Source organism: Hordeum vulgare, chromosome 2H, assembly GCF_904849725.1.
Source record: "Hordeum vulgare subsp. vulgare chromosome 2H, MorexV3_pseudomolecules_assembly, whole genome shotgun sequence".
NCBI classification, from domain to species: domain Eukaryota; kingdom Viridiplantae; phylum Streptophyta; class Magnoliopsida; order Poales; family Poaceae; genus Hordeum; species Hordeum vulgare.
The window spans coordinates 618,196,190-618,217,428 of record NC_058519.1 but is presented as its reverse complement, the minus strand read 5'-3'; the positions used below and the strand labels follow the sequence as shown (position 1 = coordinate 618,217,428).

General features: G+C 44.4%; 1 protein-coding gene and 1 pseudogene across 1 annotated transcript; one reads left to right on the top strand and one right to left on the bottom strand.

The window, feature by feature from the left end:
* Positions 1–1,574: 1,574 nt before the first annotated feature.
* Positions 1,575–2,422, bottom strand: LOC123430855. Its single transcript, XM_045114691.1, has one exon. The coding sequence runs from the start codon at positions 2,254–2,256 to the stop codon at positions 1,738–1,740; it is 519 nt and encodes a 172-aa protein (XP_044970626.1). The 5' UTR covers positions 2,257–2,422; the 3' UTR covers positions 1,575–1,737.
* A 4,774-nt stretch (positions 2,423–7,196) lies between these two features.
* Positions 7,197–20,708, top strand: LOC123428774 (annotated as a pseudogene).
* Positions 20,709–21,239: the final 531 nt, after the last annotated feature.

The following is a 21,239-nucleotide window of genomic DNA, read 5'->3' as shown; positions in this document are numbered from 1 at the left end:
TTGGGTCATTTTTTTACTTTTTTTTGTCGGATCACTAACCAAGTGTGTTCGCGAACGTGTGATGAGTCATTTGGTGTGTCTCGTTGTATGCTCTTATCCTCTAAGGGAAAACTTGTATCAACTGCACCATGATCATGCCATCATTGATCCATTGTCTCATTGTCTTAGGTGATGTTTCTTTTCAAGAGATCAGACTTTTTTTAGTTTCAGGAATTAAAGAAAAAAGTCTCTACAATAGAGTATTTTTCTAGTCCCTTAAAAAAAAGTCCCTCCTGTTTCTTTACCTAGGGACTAAAAGGGGCTTTTTAGTCTAGTCCCTAGGTAAAGAAACACCACCTTTTAGTAGTAGATGACCGTTCCATACTTGGTAGTACATACCTATAGAGCCTCCGGCATATTTATGTCAAAATCAGGGCCCCCCCAGATCGGATAGCACGACAAGTTGCTCTCTTGCGTTCAATCTGGCTGTTCAGGAGCAAGTTGTATCACGGCGTGCGGTGTAGGAAGAAACCTGTGGCGTTCCTACTATACGCGCGCCAATTTATAGAGAGGGGACGCATTTAGTGACGCAGATGCAGAGCCCATCCGTCCGGCCCGAGGACATGCACACGCACGCACAGATCGCTCGACCGACGCGCCTGCTCAATGCTCATCTGCGCACGCTGATCGACGCTCTGGAACGCCCTGTGGCGTGCGATTGTACATACGCGTGGGGCGCCTGCTCACGACGTGGTACGGGCGACCGTCAGCATGTGTGCGCTGCGCACGAGTGGTCACCACGAACGCATGCAGACCGGACGTCACCGCGGAGTACTTCGGCTGCATGCCAGCACGTGTGGCCCAGCCTCGTGCAGCCCGTCCGTGCGCGCGCGCGTACGCACGGGGGAAGCGGTCGAAACAGAGCAGCTACACCACGTCTTTCGAACGTATCGACGCCACCGCCAGCAGGGATCAGATCACCGGCCGGCCATGTCCACCCGTCCCGGCGGCACACGACGGCACGCCAGGGGCGCGACACGCGACGGCATGGCACGCATGTCGGCATCGAACGGGACAGCAGCTTCGCGCGGCGGACGTGCACAAGACAAAGAGACGTCTCCATCGGCACGCACGCACGCACAATCGGCTCGTCATGGCGCCATCGATCCGTACCAACCGGAAAATGACGAGGCGGCGCCGTGCTGCCGCCATGGTGTGGACGGAACGGAAGCATGCAGAAACCCGCGGAAACAGCCAAAACTGTTGGCAAAGGACGGTCCTCAGACGCTGGCGCGGCGACGCCGGCTACAGGACACACGCACCGCGCCCGCGCGTATCTTTTCTCCTCTCATCATCTGCCCCCTCGCAGCGGCGCCCGTGGCCGCACATGCCACGAGCGGCGGAAGCCGACGGGCGCGAACCGCATGCACTTGTGTAACTTCTCTAATGCCGTAATGTGTCACTAGCTAGGATCATGTATCTATGCCGATCGAAACGTCGCACAAACAAGCGAGTCACTGAGAAATCGATCGCCATTGCCGGACCAGAGAGAAGTGTGGATCGCCAACATTCATAAGGCTCGGGAAGAAACGGGATCGGATCAACTAACACAATTCTATTCACAACTTTATTGTGTATAATTACGGGCGAGACCCAAAGGGGCCAGGACGACTCGGAGTTACAGAATCACCAGCCAACGAGATCCATTGATCATCAACAGGCACGGAAAGAAAACAACCTAGCCGCGCGCCGGCGACCTCACCTCACGCCCTCCCGGCGGTCGCCTCGGGCGCCGGCGCCGGCGGCAGCGCGCGACTTGCGGTGGCGCAGCGCCTTGATCGGGCCGGGAAGGAACCGGCCCCACCCTCCGGCCTTGGGCGTCACCTTGAGCCCGGAAACAGAGCTCGACCGCTCCAATTCCTCGGCGTCCTTGGCGGCGTGGTGATGCTCCTCCTCGTTCTCCAGCTCCATGCCCCTGCCGGCCGCCGGCTTCCGGAAAGAGGCCCAGCCCCAGACCCTGGACCGGCGCCGCTCGTCGCCGCCGGCCACGGACCGCGAGCGCCCGATCCGGCGCTCCCGCTCGATGAGGCTGCATACCCGGCCGACGGAGGCGGAGGAGGCCGATGAGGACGGGGAGGAGGGGGAGGCGCAGGGGCAGGGGCGCGTCCGCGCGCAGTCGGGGCAGAGGCGGAGGAGGCGGTCGCAGAGGCAGTGCGGGCACACGCCGCCGCAGGGCACGGGCGGGTGCTTCCGGCAGCGCCAGTCGTCGCCGGCCATGTGTGCGCCGGTCGACCGATCGGATCAGTCCGCGCCGCGCCGCGCGTCCGTCCGGCCGTTGGGTTGCGATGGATGGATCCCCGCTGGCGCTCGCGGTTTTGGAGGGAGAGGGAGTTTTTTTTAGGGAGGGAGAAGGGAGTTGCGGCGTTCGTTCGATGGTTGGCTCGGCTCTAGAGACGCGGGGAAGCGGAGGGTCCGTCTCTCTTATAGGCGGGGCCGGGGCGGGCCGGGGCCCACGGGCTTCGAGTGAACGGCGTTTTGGTGCGGTTCGTGGAGATCCCAGGGGCCGCACCGGTTTTGCTGCAAGTATTTTTCCGTCTGTCGCGAGTAAAGTCCGTTTTAAACCCTAAACTCGTAGGCATCGTCGGATCTGAACCCCAACCTTCAAATTCCGAAAATCGGCACCCCCAACTCTCCTATCCCGGTTGTTTAAGCCCTCATCGTTGTATCCAAACGGGGAAAAAGGCTGGGATCGCTTAGTCAGTAGGGTTTTGTGGGTCCATCCCGTGTGGTCGCTGGAATTGTAAATGCTCCCATCCCGTTTGGTCGCCGAGTCTCCGTTCGCTCCCTTTCTCTGTTCTTTCTCCCGACGCATCAGCTCCCTCCCGCGGCGGCAATGGCGATGCAGAGCTAGTGATCGTGGCGACCTCCGACGACCACGGCGGCTGCAAACGAACAGGTGCGTCATCCTCTTCCCCCGCAAACAATCTGACCTTTTTTTGCCTTCCTTCCTAGAGTTAGGTTTAGGGTTTACAGGGGGTGAAAGGTAGGGTTTTTGGGGGAAATTTGGGGGTCAAAGGTGGGTTTAATCGATTGTTTTTGGGGCAACAACTTGTACGTGCACTGATGAATTATATGCATTGTAAGGATGTATCGATTTTGTACCAAAAAAATCACCTGCATTGTATGTTCTGTATGTTCTGAATGTTCATTTCTTCTTTTTTTCTGAATATTCAGTTGGCATGGATCCAGCAGAGGTTCTGAATGTGAGGTTTCACTTTGGAGGGGAGTTCATCCGTATAGGCCCCTCTCTTGATTATGTTGGGGGAGATACTGCAATGTCTGTTGTTGACAGGGACAAGTTGTCACTGCCAGAGTTGAAGGGATTTTTAGCTGATCATTTGACACTAAAGGAGAGCATGAAATTGTACTTTCTTATGCCAGGGAGAGAGTTGGTTAATGGATTGATGTTTCTATATACTGATGAAGGTTGCATGAAGATGTCAGATCACATTACAGATGCAGGGGTTGCTGACATTTACGTGGAGTACAATGGTGAGCAAGATTATGCAGATGATGAAGATAGTGGCTCTGATTTTGAAGAAGAGGAATTGCATGACTTAGTGAACAATGGTAGTGAGGGTGAACCAGATGTAGTTATCACTGCAGAAGAAGAAGATGTTATCCTGGTTCCAAATGAAAGTGGAGTTGTTACTGAAGTGATCCAAAGCCCTGTTAAGCATAATGTCAGGACTGAAGATCTTTCCCAATGTTCTCAAGTAGTCAATTCATCTCAGCCAGTTGTTGCTAGCCAAAGTATTCCTTCAATTCCAGAAGTTGTAGAAAATGGTGAAGACTCTGAGGATTCAGATGACCCTGATTATGTGGCACATACTGATGATAGTGGGGAAGAATCAGAGGTGGTTGAGCTAAGAAAGCATGCAAGAAAATTCAAGAAGAAGATGAAAGCTTCAGAAATTTGGTTTGCAAAGGAGTCATCGGGTCCAGTTCCTATTGAGCTAGTGGCTAATGTTGAAGAAGCTGTACATGACATGGAGTTCCAGTCCTCTGATGAGGACTACTCTTATGATGAAGATGAAGATGGTCAGATGGTGAGAAGGAACAGCCAGTACATTAGGTTTAATCCTGAATCAGAAATCCCCCAATTTAGTTTGGGAATGGTTTTCAAAAGTAAGCAGCAGTTGGTGAAAGCAGTGAAGAGGTATGGGCTTGCTACTAAAAGGAGCATATCTTTCTTGAAATCTGAGGAGCAGAGGGTGAGAGCTAAATGTGACTGGCCTAATTGCCCATGGATGTTGTATGCATCAAAGACAAGTAGATGTTCTAGGTTTCAAATAATCACCATTGAAGATGAACACCAGTGTGCACAAAACAGAGAGAATAAGCTTGTTACTGCCAAGGTGATTGCAAAAAGGTATGAGCACATCATCATAGCCAATCCACTTTGGAAAATTGACAGCATTAAAGCCACAGTGCTGAAAGACATGTTTGCTGATGTGTCAGTTTCAAAATGCAAGGCAGCAAAGAAAATTGTTCTAGATAAGCTCATGTGTGGGATGAAAAGTGAGTACACAAAGGTATTTGACTACCAATTGGAACTGCTAAGGAGCAACCCTGGTAGTACAGTGGCCATAACCTTAGATCCAACAGATATGGAACATAATATATTTCAGCAGTACTATGTTTGCTTCCATGCAATGAAGCAAGGCTTTAAAGCAGGGTGCAGGAAGGTCATTGGACTAGATGGTTGTTTTTTCAAGGGAGCTTGTCAAGGTGAACTATTGGCTGCAATTGGAAGGGATGCTAATAATCAAATGTATCCACTGGCTTGGGCAGTGGTTGAGAAAGAGACCAATGATAGTTGGAAGTGGTTCATTGCATTGTTGATCAAAGACTTGGATATCAATGACCAAGGAGCAGGATGGGTCTTTATTTCTGACCAACAGAAGGGATAGATCAACAGCATGAGGGACTATCTACCCAAAGCAGAGCATAGAATGTGTGCTAGACACATTTATGCCAACTGGAGGAAGAAGCACAAGGACCATGAATTCCAGAAAAGATTTTGGGCAATTGCTAAGTCTGCTAACAGAGAAGATTTTAGTTACAACAAGGCCAAGCTTGCACAACTCACTCCAGAAGGTGCTAAGGACATCATGAGGACAGAGCCAAAGCATTGGGCTAGGGCATTTTTCCCAGCTGGAGCAAACTGTGAATATGTTGATAACATTCTTTGTGAGTCATTCAACAATGCCATTATAGAAGCAAGGTTCTATCCCATTATCTCACAACAAGAAATGATTAGAAAGAAGGTGTATGTCAGAGTGCAAGAGCAAAGATCCAAAAGTGCAAAATGGAAGGGTAAAATATGTCCCAATATTCTGAGGAAATTGAATGTCAGCATTAAGATGACACAGTATGTTGAGGTGTTGTGGAATGGCAAGGAGGGCTTTGAGGTGAGACACATGAAAGGGAGAAGAAAACAATATACAGTCAATCTAGAAAAGAGGAACTGCACTTGTGGTTATTTTCAGCTGGCAGGCCTGCCTTGTTGTCATGCCATTGCAGCTATCTACAAGAGTGGAAGGAATATAGAGGACTATATTGACAAGTGCTACTACATAGAAACATTCAACAAAATATATGAACATTGTCTACAACCTATGCAAGGAGAAGAAAACTAGCCAGTTTCTGATAAGCCTAGGCCTATGGCACCTCACTACATTGCCATGCCAGGAGCTAGGAAAAAGAACAATGATAGGAGGAGAGAAGAGGGTGAAGCACCTAAGGGTAAGAAGTTGAGCAAGCATGACTGTCAGATTACTTGTGGATCATGTGGAGGTCAGGGACACAACAAAAGTTCTTGTAAAAAAATGGAGATAGAACCAAAAAAACAAGATCAAATCTTGGGAAAAGAGGGAGAAAATCAGAGAGAAACAGAGGTACTATCAGCAACTTGCATTTCTATGTTTTCTATGCTTTTCACCTACTTGCATTTCTTCATTCCTCTGTTGTGTTTGCAGCAAGCAGAGACTACTGCATCAAATAGCAGAGCAAAAGCAGCAAGAGCTTCATCTGCAGCAAGCTCACAAGCTGGGAGAGGAGCAGCAACAGCACCAGCTGGGAGAGGAGCAACAACAGCAACAGCTGGGAGAGGAGCACCAACAGCAACAGCTGGGAGAGGAGCACCAACAGCAACAGCAGGGAGAGGAGCTCCAGGGAGAGGGAGAGGAGCATCAACAGCAGGGAGAGGAGCTCCAGGAAGAGGGAGAGGAGCAGGGACAGGGTGGATTTCATACTTTACTGCAAGTGGCAATTGCTAAAGATGTTTTCCAACTACTGGTTAAGATCTTCAGTAATTGTGTTAATGCAGTAATTGTCTTAAGATCTTTTGTGTGAACTTGTGAGCATATTTTGCTGTCAGTTGATAACTATGTGGAGCTGCAATTCAGAACTTGTTTCATGGTGTCAGTTGATAACTATATGGAGCTTACATTATGAACTTTGTTGCCAATTTGAAATGATGCCAAGAAATGCTGCCAATTTCATTTGCCATTACATTCTCATTATCCATTACAACCTTATTCATCCAGTACTGATCTTTCCTATCAAAGGAAATGCTGACATATAACTAGCCCTGCAACTAAACCAGCAACAAAGAAAATCATGCCATAAAACAAAGACTTGAACATCTGCATCTCATCTATCCTACCACATCTAGCTCTAATTTCTGCAAGCAACTCATTTTTCTTCTCCATTTCCTCTCTCAGAACAGCAACCTCTCCTTCTCTTGAATGACCAGCAAGCTCATCCTCCAACCTCCAAACTTTATCCCGTAGATCACCCAACAATTGACGCAAAAATGGTGTTGTTGGGTCGTCATGCCAGTCGACGAAGCCATGCTGTCCAGTTCATGACAGAAAAATTCAGAGATTCAGACGAACAAAATTTCAGACAAACAAAACATGCGAGGAATCAAACATACCCGAGTATCTACGCAGGAATAATATCTCCTGCCAGGGTTCGCCGGGCTCCAGGAGATCCACCGCGGCGCCTTCCTGCCGCACTGGCCGCACATCCTTGCCGGCTCATACCCCATCGGTGGCTCCCGATACGGAACCGGAGACCTTGTAGCCACGCCTCTCCTTCGAAGGCCTCCGCCGTGAGAAGAAGCCGACGAAGCACCTGAGGAGAAAGACATGGTGGTGAAGAGCAGCGCCGTCGGCCTCTGTGTTCCCCAGTCGCCGGGAGGAACCCTAGCTCTGTTCCCCACCGCACCGCACCAAAAAGAGAAAGATGGGGAGAGATGGCCCACTGTGGTGTACTTAAGAAGCAAATCCGGGTTCAGGTGCTGCCACATCAGCAAATCCTCTCATCAGGGCTTAAACAACCGGGATAAGAGAGTTGGGGGTGCCGATTTCCGGGATTTGGAGGTTGTGGTTCAGATCCAACGATGCCTTCGAGTTCAGGGTTTAAAACGGACTTTACTCGTATGTCGCCAACGGCCGTGACAGGGGAAGCCGGACATCGGCCATCGTGCGAGCAATGGCCATCAGATATTCAGAAGCTCATAGTATATCCATAAAAAAATCAGAAGCTTATAGTAGTAGAGACGGACTCTCAAACGGTAGTGAGAAAAATTACGGGCCAGAAAAGGACCGCTCGACTGATGGCCAACTAGTCGAAGAGGTGAAAGTTGTTCTCACTTTCTTTTAGGAGTTCGGGCTTGTTTGGGTACGGCGATCCGCGAATAAAGTCGTACATATCTTAGTTAGGAAAAGGTTGCATGAACCCATCGACTCTATTTGGATTCATGGGTTGGAGTTAGAATTGATTAAATTAGACTGAACTAACTTAAAACATTCAAACATGAGGGTTAAAGTTAGTTAGATGCATCTAACGTATTCGAAAAAATTAACCCATCCAAAAGGTGCTTATTTGGGTTAGAGTTAGGTGGACCCAGAAAAAATTACTTTTTCCTCTATCTTCACCACACCAAATCCTGGTTAAAGGAGTCAAATGATTGGAAACGATACATTTATTGACAATCTAACTCTGCCATCCAAGCACTTCCTTAATTAGAGTTAATTTAAAATTAGTATAGGGTTTGAATCTAACTCTAACCTCTAACTCGGTTAGAGTATCCAAATGGGACCGTTATGTAAAACCTGCTTATATGTTTCCCCGAGTGTGTTAGCTCGGAGGTTACGGCTGATGAAGCCGTGAACTATGAATAAAATATAGGACATAACTTCCATAAAAAAACATATTCAGATGTATGGTTTGTTTAAAAAAGGAAAGATGTTCAGATGTATAGTTTATCTAAAAAAGGAAAGATATTCAGATGCATGGTGTCACATTGCCCTCACAAAAAAAAGGTGCATGGTCTCACGTATTGGTCATGCATGCACTGCAAAGTTGCACACATAAAATGAGCCTTGGCTTGGGCACGTAGAAAAAAAATTCATATCTGTTTAACACGTATCGTCACGGCCCAACGGGAAATGCACGTGTCAAACATGTCTTCTGGTGCTATTGAAAACTTCTTTTTCCGAAAGGGCCTGAATATATTAAGACAAGTACTACAAAGTAATCCCTCCGTTCTTTTATGTAAGGTGTATAATTTTTAAGACGGTTATAAGACACATAATTATAGAGGTGTTAAGACAATATTACCCTCGGCAAATTTGTTGATTAGTGCCAAGTAAATCAGTGAGTCTAGGAACGTAAGGTATACATGTAATCGAGAGAGATAATTTCCTTATTTTGATACAAGGAGAGATATACGCAATCAGAAAAGAGATACTTTCCTTTTTTTAAGAGCTAAAAAGGGAATTATCATGATTTAGAAGAAATGCATCTTACATTATGGTATTTTATCAAAAAATAAATACATCTTATATAAATGAACGGATGGAGTATCTCAAACACAATACAAATTACATCAAAGACCGTGGACCATGAACATTTTTTACTATCGTCGTTAGAACGAATCGTTGACGCACCTCTGTCGTCGCTGTCTCGGTAGAACGATCCAAAACTCACTGAGAAGGAACCTTTGACAGACATTGTCGCCAATGTGAAAACGAGCTAGAGAAGAATCCCAAACTAACATTCCACGCAACAAAATCTTCCGCTTTAAAACCTACTGGATTGCTCACCCAGGATTTATGGATACGGTCTCGCAAGTATGGAATAAACCCATCAAACATGGCAGGAATAACAATGCAGCTGCGATAATTTGTCAGAAACTTAAGGCAGTAAGATTTGCGCTAAAACGATGCAGCAACAGTATCTCCCGCCTAAAGGTAGCAACTATCAACACCAACAATACATTGTTGGAGATAGATGCCATCGAAGACAGACGTACTCTCACTACGCCAGAAAGAAACTTCCGGCGCATTCTCAAAACTCACCTTCCCAGGTTGCTACAATACCAGAAAGACTACTGGCGCAAGAGATGCACGATCAGATGGATCAAGTTTGGAGATGAAAATACCAAGTTCTTTCAAACGGTGGCAACTGAACGCTATAGGCGCAACTATGTGGCCACGCTCAAAACTGATGAAGGAGTCGTGGTTGAGACACATGCAAACAAGGAGATTCTCCTGTTTGACACCTACAGAACAAGGATGGGCACAGCGAGACCACCAGATATAAGATTTGATCTAACGCAGCTCAGGCGACAAGGTGTCGATTTTGAAGCTCTCACTGTCCCCTTTGCAAAAGAAGAAATTGATGCTGTAGTTAAAGAGATGCCAGCTGACAAATCACCAGGGCCGGACGGTTTTAACGGCGCCTTCCTAAAAGCTTGCTGGCACATCATCAAGAAGGACTTCTATGATCTCTGTGATGAATTCCACCAAGGTAATCCCAACTTAGAATCTCTCAATTATGGACACATCACACTCGTCCCGAAAACGGCTTCGCCTGAGACAGTAAACGACTATCGTCCCATTACCCTGCTTAACTGCTGCCTCAAGATGATCACCAAGATACTGGCACAGCAGCTTCAGAAAATTATTCTACAGATTGTGCATCGAAACCAGTACGGGTTCCTCCGTGGTAGATCTATTCATGATTGCTTGGCATGGGCTTTCGAGTACATTCACTAATGCCAAAGCTCCCAAAAGGAGGTGGTCCTTCTCAAGTTGGATTTCACTAAAGCGTTTGGTACGGTTGAACATTCGGCCATGATCACCGTCATGCCACATATGGGGTTTAATTCGAAGTGGATCCAATGGATCAAATGCATCTTCTCGTCAGGGAAATCATCGGTGTTACTGAATGGCGTCCCTGGTGAACAGTTTCCCTGCAGATGTGGAGTAAGACAGGGAGACCCTCTCTCCCCATTGCTCTTTGTACTGGCGGTTGATCTCCTCCAAACTGAGATTAACAAACAGTTGAATCTTGGCTTATTATCCCACCCCATTGATCCTAGAGGTGATGCTGCATTTCCAGTAATCCAATACGCCGATGACACCATCATCATCATGCACGCGTGTCCTGTCCAAGCTGCGAGAATGAAACGAATACTGGACGATTTCGCCACGACGATAGGTCTCAAGATTAACTATCAGAAATCAACCCTAGTTCCCATTAACGTGACGCAGGACGGCTGCGACACCATCCTCTCGATCTTCCGATGTGCAGAAGCAACCATGCCATTCACCTATCTAGGGCTCCCGCTGGGTACGTCTAAGCCTACTATCCTAGACATGACGCCGCTTGTCTGTAAAGCAGAGAGGAAAATCACAGCTGCCATGTCGCTGATGTCGCATGCGGGCAGATTAGCTTTGATGAACTCACTCATCACCTTGCTGCTTGTGTTCTCAATGGGGACTCTAAGAATTCCCCCGACAATCGTGGAACAATTTGATAAAATCCGGAGGAGGTGCTTGTGGAGGAAAAAGACTGAGGATGGGTTTAAAAGCAATGCCCTAGTGGCCTAGGAAGCAGTTTGCCGCCCCAAAGAAAATGGCGGCCTGGGGGTCTTGAATCTCAAGCTGCAGAACGATGCCATGCTCCTGAAGATGCTTCACAAGTTCTACAACCGAAAGGAGATCCCATGGGTATCATTGATTTGGAACACGCACTATAGTGAAGCAATACCCCATGCGCGAGATCGATGTGGCTCCTTGTGGTGGCGAGAACTAACTAAACTTATGCCGGTGTTTCGAGGGATAACGCGAGTGAGGGTTAACAATGGCCTTTCGTCGCTCTTTTGGAAGGATGACTGGAACAATGTCGTCTATGCAGAAAAGTTTCCCCGTGCCTTCTCCTTCGCTAGAACTGAGGATGTTTCGGTTCAGACCTTCTTGGGGACAAGCTCGCTACAGGAAGCCTTCTCACTGCCGGTGTCGGAACAAGCACATGAAGAGCTGAAGGTGATGCAACAGGAAATTAGAGATGTGCGGCTAAACCCTAGAGGAGATGACTCGTATGTGCCTGGGGAGTTGACACCTTTACAACGATAGCGTACTGTCGGTTCTATTTCAGAGGAGCCACGGTGCATGCAGCGTTTAGCTGGCTGTGGAAAACAAAATGTGTCCCAAAGATTAAGGTATTCGGATGGTTCTTGCTGATGGACAGGCTTAACACGAGGAATATGCTCAAACGAAGGCATTACAACATCAGGTCTACTCTGGACTGCATGCTATGTGACCAGCACGTGGAGGAAACCCTTGAACATCTCTTTTTCGAATGCAGCTTTAGCCAACGCTGTTGGGATATGCTAAACATCAAATGGTCGGATCGACGACATAGGCTGGAGATACTGCAACATCAGAGGACAGCGCACCCCCGGAACATGTTCATGGAGATTTTTCTAGTGGCGGCATGGAGTCTATGGAAGGAAAGAAATAACAAGTGCTTTGAGCATATAACTCCCTCTCTAGCACTAGTAGAAAAAGGGCCTTTTGTCCCGGTTCATAAGGGCCTTCTGTCCCGGTTTTGGAACCGGGACAAAAAGGTCGTTACTAATGCCCTTTGCCTTTAGTCCCGGTTCTTACACGAACCGGGACAGGTGGGCCTCCACGTGGCCGCTGCGGCCAGGCCAGGCAGGGGGGACCTTTAGTCCCGGTTGATGACACCAACCGGGACCAAAAGGCATCCACGCGTCAGCACCTGGCTCGAGCTGAGTTTTTTTTAAAGGGGCTGGTTTAGGAGTTAATTTAGGTTGTTATTAGCTAGCTAATAGAGAAAAGTGTCCTCTCTTATATATCTCTGTGCTTGGTCATCCGTCGTGCTTTGTCGAACATATTTACAAAATGTAGACACTAGTTACATGCACATATATGCATCTTTTTTACACTATATCATTTCATATCATTTTCGTCGAATGACAATAGTATTCTAATCGATCATCTAACAACTCATCAGCAACTTAATCATACACCAAGTTATCATATGATACACATAAAATAAAACAGAGAAACATCATAATATATATAGTCATCATATGCATCATGCATCCTAATTAATCGATCATGTCAAGTAATAATATAAACTAGAATAACATGTCTCTCATAAGACCTAGTCCTCGCTCTTAGATATAATATCATAAAACAGAATAACACCTATGACTCCATGATGAATCACCGAGATCCAACGGTCTCCAGCTTGTGGCTTGCGAACCTTCTTTATTTCTCTCCATGCTTCAATTTGGAGTCTTTTTGATCTTGATTTGAAATTCATCAAGTATGGAGCATAGAACTCAGCCCTCAGCGGGCTTCTAATTCTCATTTGACCTTCTGGGTCCATTAACGGAGGCACTACATCATGTGGCAGTTGCTGTTGAAGAACATAATAATAACCTAGTTAGCAATGTAATCAACACCATTTATGCAATAGTGGAGCGTACTTAATTAGGGAACTCTTACCAAGACATTTCGGCGAATGTCATCTGGACTCAACCTATGCACCAGTGGCATGTAAAATGAATAATTTTGGCCAATTCCAAAATGATTCGGGAAGGTATCCCTAGAAACCAAAACACCAGCAACAAGAAAGTGGAGAAGATGGTCCTTCTCCTCCCAAGTTAGATGTGATCCATACGTGTAGTGTGTCGTGTCAATTAATTTTCGTAATTCAGTCGAAGCAACGAAATAAGCTGTAAATTATAATTTAACAAATTTAGTATATATAGATGAACACCAACTATTTCTAAATATAAATGCAAATTACTTCACATGGAGGTAAAACATGAAGCATATCATTGACAACCATCCAAATTTTGCAATAATTTAATGTTTCAAAAATACTTAGGAATTTTGTAATTGTCCATAAGATGTGGGCATTATATAAACCATTCAAAACGACCACATGTGCTATGATCATTCAAAGGACAATTTGGGCTGTTGTTGTTGTTTGTACAACATGTAACATGATATAATTATAACTATGGCCCAATAACTAGGAACTTGCAACGTGTGGCCAAAGTTTTAATAAACGATGAACACCACATGACATGTAAATTGCGAGAGGAAAACAGGTTGACTACACCAACTATTTATAAATATAAATGCAAATTACTTGACAAATATGGTTGAGAAACTCACATGAAGGTAAAACAAAAAGCATATCATCGACAACCACCCAACTGTCGATGTTGTCTGGCATATTATCTTCAGGACGAAGATCGAAGGTGATTTCCATTCCCTTCTGAAATTCATATGCCTTGCAAAGATCTTCCCACTTTGGGCACCCAAATTCTCTTTGAAAAATTGAATTAAATATTTGGATAACAAATGTGTGACCATGTATAGTCCTCAGCTTAGCGCTCCTCGTCTCAATTCTCTCGTGGTCTTCGAAACCGAGCCTCTCCAACACATATCTTCTTGCATGTTAAGGGAGGTACATATCGCCGTTCTCGTCAAGCTTCATGCTGAAGAACCTATCGTCTCGCAGGTGAGGCATGTCGCACATATCCCCAGAGTCGCCGCAATATTCACACTCCCAATATGCATCGTCAAACATTTCCTGTTTTAATGTGGTAATGTGTGTAAACAACAATATAATCATGACACACTATATATATCGAAAGAATTGAACATCTATATATAATAACTCTTCATGCTCGCATCATGCATCATCATATATAACAACAAGTCTTACTAATTAATCATCATCATACGTAGTTAAATAAAGTGTGTTACGATTATATATAACAACAAGTCGACGTCGATGCGGGAACTACTTCTATATATGTAGTTAAATAAAGTAGTTTTATTAATTAAATCAACTAGTTCAACTACTAAGTACTTACTATAAATAAATAAAGTAGTACTTACTAAAAACAAACTACTTCTATATATAGTAAAATAAAGTAGTTTATTAAATCAACTAGCTAGTTTAACTATATATGAAGCACTTACTATAAATAAAATAAAGTAGTACTTACTAAAAATAAACTAGTTTAACTATAGTACTATTATTTTTCTAACTAATTATATTAAACACTTTCTCTTCTTATTTTTTCCTTTTTCCTCTATTCTAAATATGAACATATTCATAAATGACTTTGATCATGCACAATTTTCCTATACAACAGAAAAAATCATAAAAATTCTATGAGCAGAATTACAACAGAAAAAATCATAAAAGTTCTATGAACAAAATTACAACAGAAAAAATCATAAAAATTCTATGAACAGAAAAAATTCATAAAAATTTGACATATTCGATCTTTGCATATATATCAGCGAAAAAATAGTGTGCTACAAAATATAGCGAGGCCCTTCTCCAAATGCTACACAAGTTATAGCGCGCTAATAACTTGCTATATTTCAAAATAGCATTTGCAAAAAAATAAAAAATATATCCATAAATAAAGTAGTTAAGTACTTTTTTGCGGGATAAGTATTGAAGTACCTTGAGACACAATAATAGAGAAACATAATCTAGCGAGAAGCATAAATTTTAAACTAAATCTCAAATTGTAGTCAATTTATTTAATATATCAACCATAAACATTGAACAGCCTAAATCTATACCATGCACGGACCATAAAGTAAACCTATGTTGACCTACATCTACTCTGAAGATTGATCTGCTACCTGAGTTAACATACAAAGAGCACCAAACCTATCTGAGTTGACCTTATTTTTGAAAAAAAATCTTTGTTCACGGCGACGGTGTCGGGGACGGCGACGGCGAGGTGTAGCGCGGGGCGGCGCGGGGACGGCTTCGGGGCGGCGCGGGAAGGCGTCGGGGCGGGGTGGCGCGGGGCGACGACAACGACGTCGACGGGAAGTGATCAAAATTTCTAAACTAACGCTTATATAGCCCCACCTTTAGTCCCGGTTGGTGGCACCAACCGGGACCAAAGGTCTCTTTTCAGCAGCCCAAACGGCGGGAAGCAGAGGCATTGGTACCGGTTGGTGGCACAAACCGGGACCAAAGGTCTCTTTTCAGCAGCCCAAAGGGCGGGAAGCAGAGGCATTGGTACCGGTTGGTGGCACAACCCGGTACCAATGCCTCCCTTTAGTCCCGGTTGGTGCCACCAACTGGGACCAAAGGCCTTGCGCGGTGTGATGCTATGTTTAGTCCCACCTTGCTAGCCGAGAGGGGCTCGGAGTGGTTTATAAGCCCTGCCGAACCAACCACTTCGAGCTCCTCTCTACTGCAGGCTTACGGGCCTAAATTCACTCTCTGTGCTTGTGGGCCTATTGGGCCTACTGCGGGCCTGCATCCTGGCCCTAGTAATGGGTTTCTAGTCGTATGCACGCCGTGGTGGCCCTGTAGGTGGCACTTTTTTTAAATTTTTTTCCTATTTTTGCTTTCTTTTTTGTTTCTCATTACTTATTTATTTTCTTTTACGATAATTCTTTTTTCTATTAAAGTTTGTAACAAAATTCTAATTACTTATTTATTTTCTTTTATGATAATTCTTTTTGCTTTTAATGTTTTGAACAAAATTCTAATTACTTATTTATTTTCTTTTATGATAATTCTTTTTGCTATTAAAGTTTGTAACAAAATTCTATATAATTTTAGTTTCAATAATACTAGAGGCAAAAACTAGATGCACTTCGTGTACAAAACGGACAATCTCTTTGAAAGTATCAGGGTTTCATACGGAAACTCGTCTGTTACAAAGGGATTTCATTTTTTTAACTTATTTGAACTCCATAGTTTTTCTGTGTTCAAAATGCATGATTCAAAGCCACATCATCAATTTACAACCTTTCTGACTTCATTTGTTATTTTTTCATGCATTTACTGATTATTTTGAGCTATAAGACCATGAAATTGAAAAGCATTTGAAATGAAATCTGAAAAGGTTCCAAGTTGGCATGGTATCATCATTTCACCCACATAGCATGTGCGAGAAAGTTGAGAGGGTTACGGCAAAAACTGGATGCACTTCGTGTACAAAACGGACAATTTCTTTGGAATTATTAGGGTTTCATACGAAAACTCGTCTGTTACAAAGGGATTTCATTTTTTTGAACTTATTTGAACTCCATAGTTTTTCTGTGTTCAAAATACATCATTCAAAGCCACATCATCAATTTACAACCCATTCTGACTTCATTTGTTATTTTTATGCATTTACTGATTATTTTGAGCTATAAGACCATGAAATTGAAAAGCATTTGAAATGAACTCTGAAAAGGTTCCAAGTTGGCATGGTATCATCATTTCACCCACATAGCATGTGCGAGAAAGTTGACAGGGTTACGGCAAAAACTGGATGCACTTCGTGTAGAAAACGAACAATCTCTCTCGAAGTATCAGAGTTTCAAACGAGAACTCATCCGTTACAAACGGATTTCATTTTTTTTCAACTTATTTAAACTCCATACTTTTTGTGTGTTCAAAATGCACCATCCAAAGGCACATAACAAATATCTAGCACAAGCAGAAGAAGGAGAAGCGACCCCCACAACAAGAGACGACATTCTTCTTCTCTCATATATGGTGGACACTAGCTCACCTGATTTTTCAACCGTCAATGATGGTCGCTACTCCTACTTACCCTAGTGCATAACAAATATTTAGCAAAAGGAGAAGAAGGAGAAACGACCCCCACAACAACAGTCGACATTCTTCTTCTCTCATATATGGTGGACACTCTCTCACCTGATTTTTCGACCGTTGATGATGGTCGCTACTCCTTCTTCCCCTAGTGCATAACAAATATCTAGCACAAAGAGAAGAAGGAGAAGCGACCCCCACAACAATAGTCGGCATTCTTCTTCTCTCATGTATGGTGGGCACTCCCTCACCTGATTTTTCGACCGTCGATGATGGTCGCTATTCCTTCTTTCCCTAATGCATAACAAATATCTAGCACAAGGAGAAGAAGGAAAAGCGACCCCCGCAACAAAAGTGGTTCCGCGGCATGCCACGTGGTTTCGCTGCACGCCACGTGGGACTAATGGTCTTTCATTTTTAAAAGACTGTTTTAATCAAAAACAGATCTGTTACAAAAGGGATTCCATTTTTTAAACTTATTTGAACTGAAGACTTTTTGTATATATATGTGGTCGAAATGCATGATATCATGAAGTTAGAAAGGGCTAAACCATTCAAAAGTAGCAAATGAAGTTAGAAAGGGCTAAACCATTCAAATTTGGAAACTACAATGGCACAAACAGAAACTAGACATATATAAATTGGTCCAAGCACTACATGATACTAGTCCAAACAGTACATAATAATAGCTACCATAGATATATATATACAAGTGTTCGACGTTGAGAACACTACTCGTCTGAATTGTCTGAATCAGAATGTCCACCTTCCTCGAGGTGACGCTGACCATAGTTGACGACTCGAATCTTACGGTGCAACTCGTATGAAACGTATGCATTTTTTGCTGCATACTCAATGTTGATACAATCAAGTGGGGCCTTCTCCCAAAGTTTGTGTTGAGACTTTGGGAAATTAGTCTTCATATTACCATACTCCTCGTCGATCAAGGCAACTGCCATATGAGCCATCGAAGTCCTGACATGTCGAAGCATGAATACCGTTTGGAGATCAATGAGGCAACCAGTTGGTATCTCAATACCGAAGCTGTACCTCATATTCAGCTTGTCGTTCGTTATGTCAACGGTAGCGAAAGTGATGCCGCTGCGAAGGAAGTCCATGAGTTCTGGACAATGCTTGTCACTACTGCAACAGAAACAAATTAAAATAGAACAAATGTTACATACTGCTGCAATAAGGAAACATGTTTCACTACTAAAGAGAAAATTATCTTTAGGATTCAAATGGAACATATTGCTATCCTATGCAATTTTCATATCCTATGAATTGATCAAGAAACCGTAAATTAACTATGACATATATATATATATATATATATATATATATATTCTCCCACGGTTTTGCAAATATTCAATAAGCTAGACATATTGCATATTGCTATCCAATGGAACCTAGAGAGATCACTATAGCTATCCAATGGAACCTAGAGAGATCACTATCTATATGCAATTTTCATGACTATGACAAATCATATTGCTATCCAATGAAACCTAGAGAGATCACTAGCTATATGCAATTTTCATAACCTTGGATCAAAGAACGCCGCATAAAATTGTATCACTACAACTATGATTTCAATGGAACATACTGAACCAATCAGATTTTTCAGATTGTGGAACACTATTTCAATCAGATTGTGTTCCCTTCAACTAATCAAAATTGTTTCACTACAACTATTTGAAGCGAACCAACTATGATTCCAATGGAACATATTAAACAGTAGTTGATTCTAATAAGATTTTTCAGATTGTGGAACACTATTCCAATCAGATTGTGTTCCCCTTCAACTAATCAAAATTGTTTCACTACAACTATTTGAAGGGAACCAACTATGATTGGAACAAATAAACTTACAATGTCATTGCCTTGGATCAAAGAAAGTCTCAAAACTTACCTCGCCCATTGGAAGATCAAGACATGGTGTTTGAAACATAGTTGGATGATGGCAACACCGCGTTGATCGGCCGTGTACTCCAGATCAAGCCCCAAGAACTTCTCATGATCCACCGCGGCGTCAAGCCATCGTTCCTTCAACTGTCTAAGAAAATGCGGCACCTCCCTGCTCTCGTTCGTGTACACGACATCGAGCTTGGTCTTGCCATGTGCGAGCACCTCTCCAAAGCGAGTTGGCATGGTGGAAGAAGAGAAGGGAAGAAGAGAGGGGAAGAACAGAGCGAGAGCGAGAGAGGAAGAAGAACAGAGAAATGGCGACGCGACAGAGACTCTGCTTCGGTTGTGGTTTTGGGAAGCGGGATGCAAACCGTTCGGGCCTTTAGTCCCGGGTTGAGCCATCAACCGGGACTAAAGAGGGATACCAACGGTTGCCACCACTACGGCAGGCCACGTGTCAGACCTTTAGTCCCGGGTTGAGCCACCAACCGGGACTAAAGGGGGATACGAACGGTTTCCACCACCGCAGAACACCACGTGTCAGTCGCTGGATCTTTAGTCCTGGTTTTTGGCGCGAACCGGGGCTAATGCATCGAACCGAACCGGGGCTATTGCCCCGCTAGGGCCTGCCATCTCGAACCGGGACCAATGCCTGGCATTGGTCCCGGTTTTAGTTTGAACCGGGGCTAATATGGTTTTGGGCTTCGACCGAAAGACCCATTTTCTACTAGTGTAGGGGCCTGGCGACGTAGATTTGTGCTTCATATTATTTCAAAAAATAATTTTTAAAGGTGCAACTTCATATTATCTTTTTTCTAGAATGCGCAAGAGTGTGCTTATTATGCATTAAGAGAGGGAAAGGATGAAAGCAGCCAAGGTCCGCGTACAACATTATGTTAAAAACATGTGTACAGCGTGCCCACCGTCTCGCAACCACACTTGGCCTAACGGATTACTCACAAATGACTCACCGAGCGATCACTCGTCATATCGGATCGTACTCACCCTAAGAAGAATGCCACAAGCGTCCCTCCGCTTCTATTTTGGCTAATACACTCCTTACCGACTGCGTTGCCCCGTCAAAGACAATCACATTGCGATGCTCCCACAGCTCCCACATGACAACTGTCATTATTGCTTGTGATTCCTTTTACCGCCTTAGGTCTTCTGGTAAGCTCGATCCTCGACAGTGGGCCTCCACTCCGGTGTGCCCATGGCCATTCACATGGGCACCCATATCGTTCGTGCAAAGACACATCCAACCATGAGATGGTCGATAGTCTCATCATCCTGGTCACAAAAACGGGTACGTCCTCTAGTGCGGCAGTCCTTTTCGCTGTAATCTGTCGGAAGTCCAGCAACAGTTTCTCATCGCCGACCAAGCAAAAAAAAAAAAACCCGGCATTGTCGTGGCTTCCTCAATCCCCATGCAAGACAGCAGATCGGACCGAGAACTCACCCCTCACTTCCCATGCCCATCGGATGCTACCCGGGGTGCCAATATCTACAATCAGAGCTTTGCAGTTCAAGTCGTAAATTATAATCATTGCCATGCTGCATTGCATGTGTGCATCTCCAGCATTGATTGAACCAGCACGACGTGTGTTATATCTACACTAGAGGGTCCGGAAGATTGACGAAATTCAGTCCGGTTTGCCCAAATCGCACACACCATCAGTTCAGTTGGTGGGCGGCGGAGCAATCAACCACGGGCCCTCGCATTCTAATATTCTAGCGAGGGCGACGCAAGCATCCAAGCCGTCGCCGTCGCCGTCGCCGTCGGACATCCAATCGGCGGCAGCGAGGATCCGACACTAGTCTAATACGGGAATGCCCACCGTGCTGCACGTACTAGTGGTAGTTTTGAAGATCGCGATCCTGTGGTCGCGTTGCTGTTTGCAGTTCTTGCACTGGACACAGGCCGTCGCATATATCGCGATCTTACGGAGATTTCGGTGCATGCATGTGAGGTTGTTGGCTGCTTAACTAATTGAGGATCTCTTGAATGAAAATGGCGAGGCATGACTAGCTGCCCCCCTCTTCCACATTTTTTATATAAGCAAAAACAAATAGTTTTTTTAGTTGAGAAAAAACAAATACTAGTAATAATGGTATCCACCTAGTAGCATACTTGCATGTGTTTATTTGTTTATGATTGTGAATCACACTTGCATGTGTTAGCTATATTAGCCTAGTATACTCCCTTCTTTTCTTTTCACCTCGGATATTACGTTGATCACAAATCAAAAATTTCTGAAGTTTGAATAAATTAATGTTGAAAAATATATTCCATGGTAAGTCTAATGATACTGATTTTGCATTGTGGATGCTTATTTTGTTAATTATATGAATTT

Coding starts and splice junctions, on each gene's coding strand:
- LOC123430855 (XM_045114691.1), bottom strand. CDS start 2,256: ATGGCCGGCGACGACTGGCGCTGCCGGAAGCACCCGCCCGTGCCCTGC.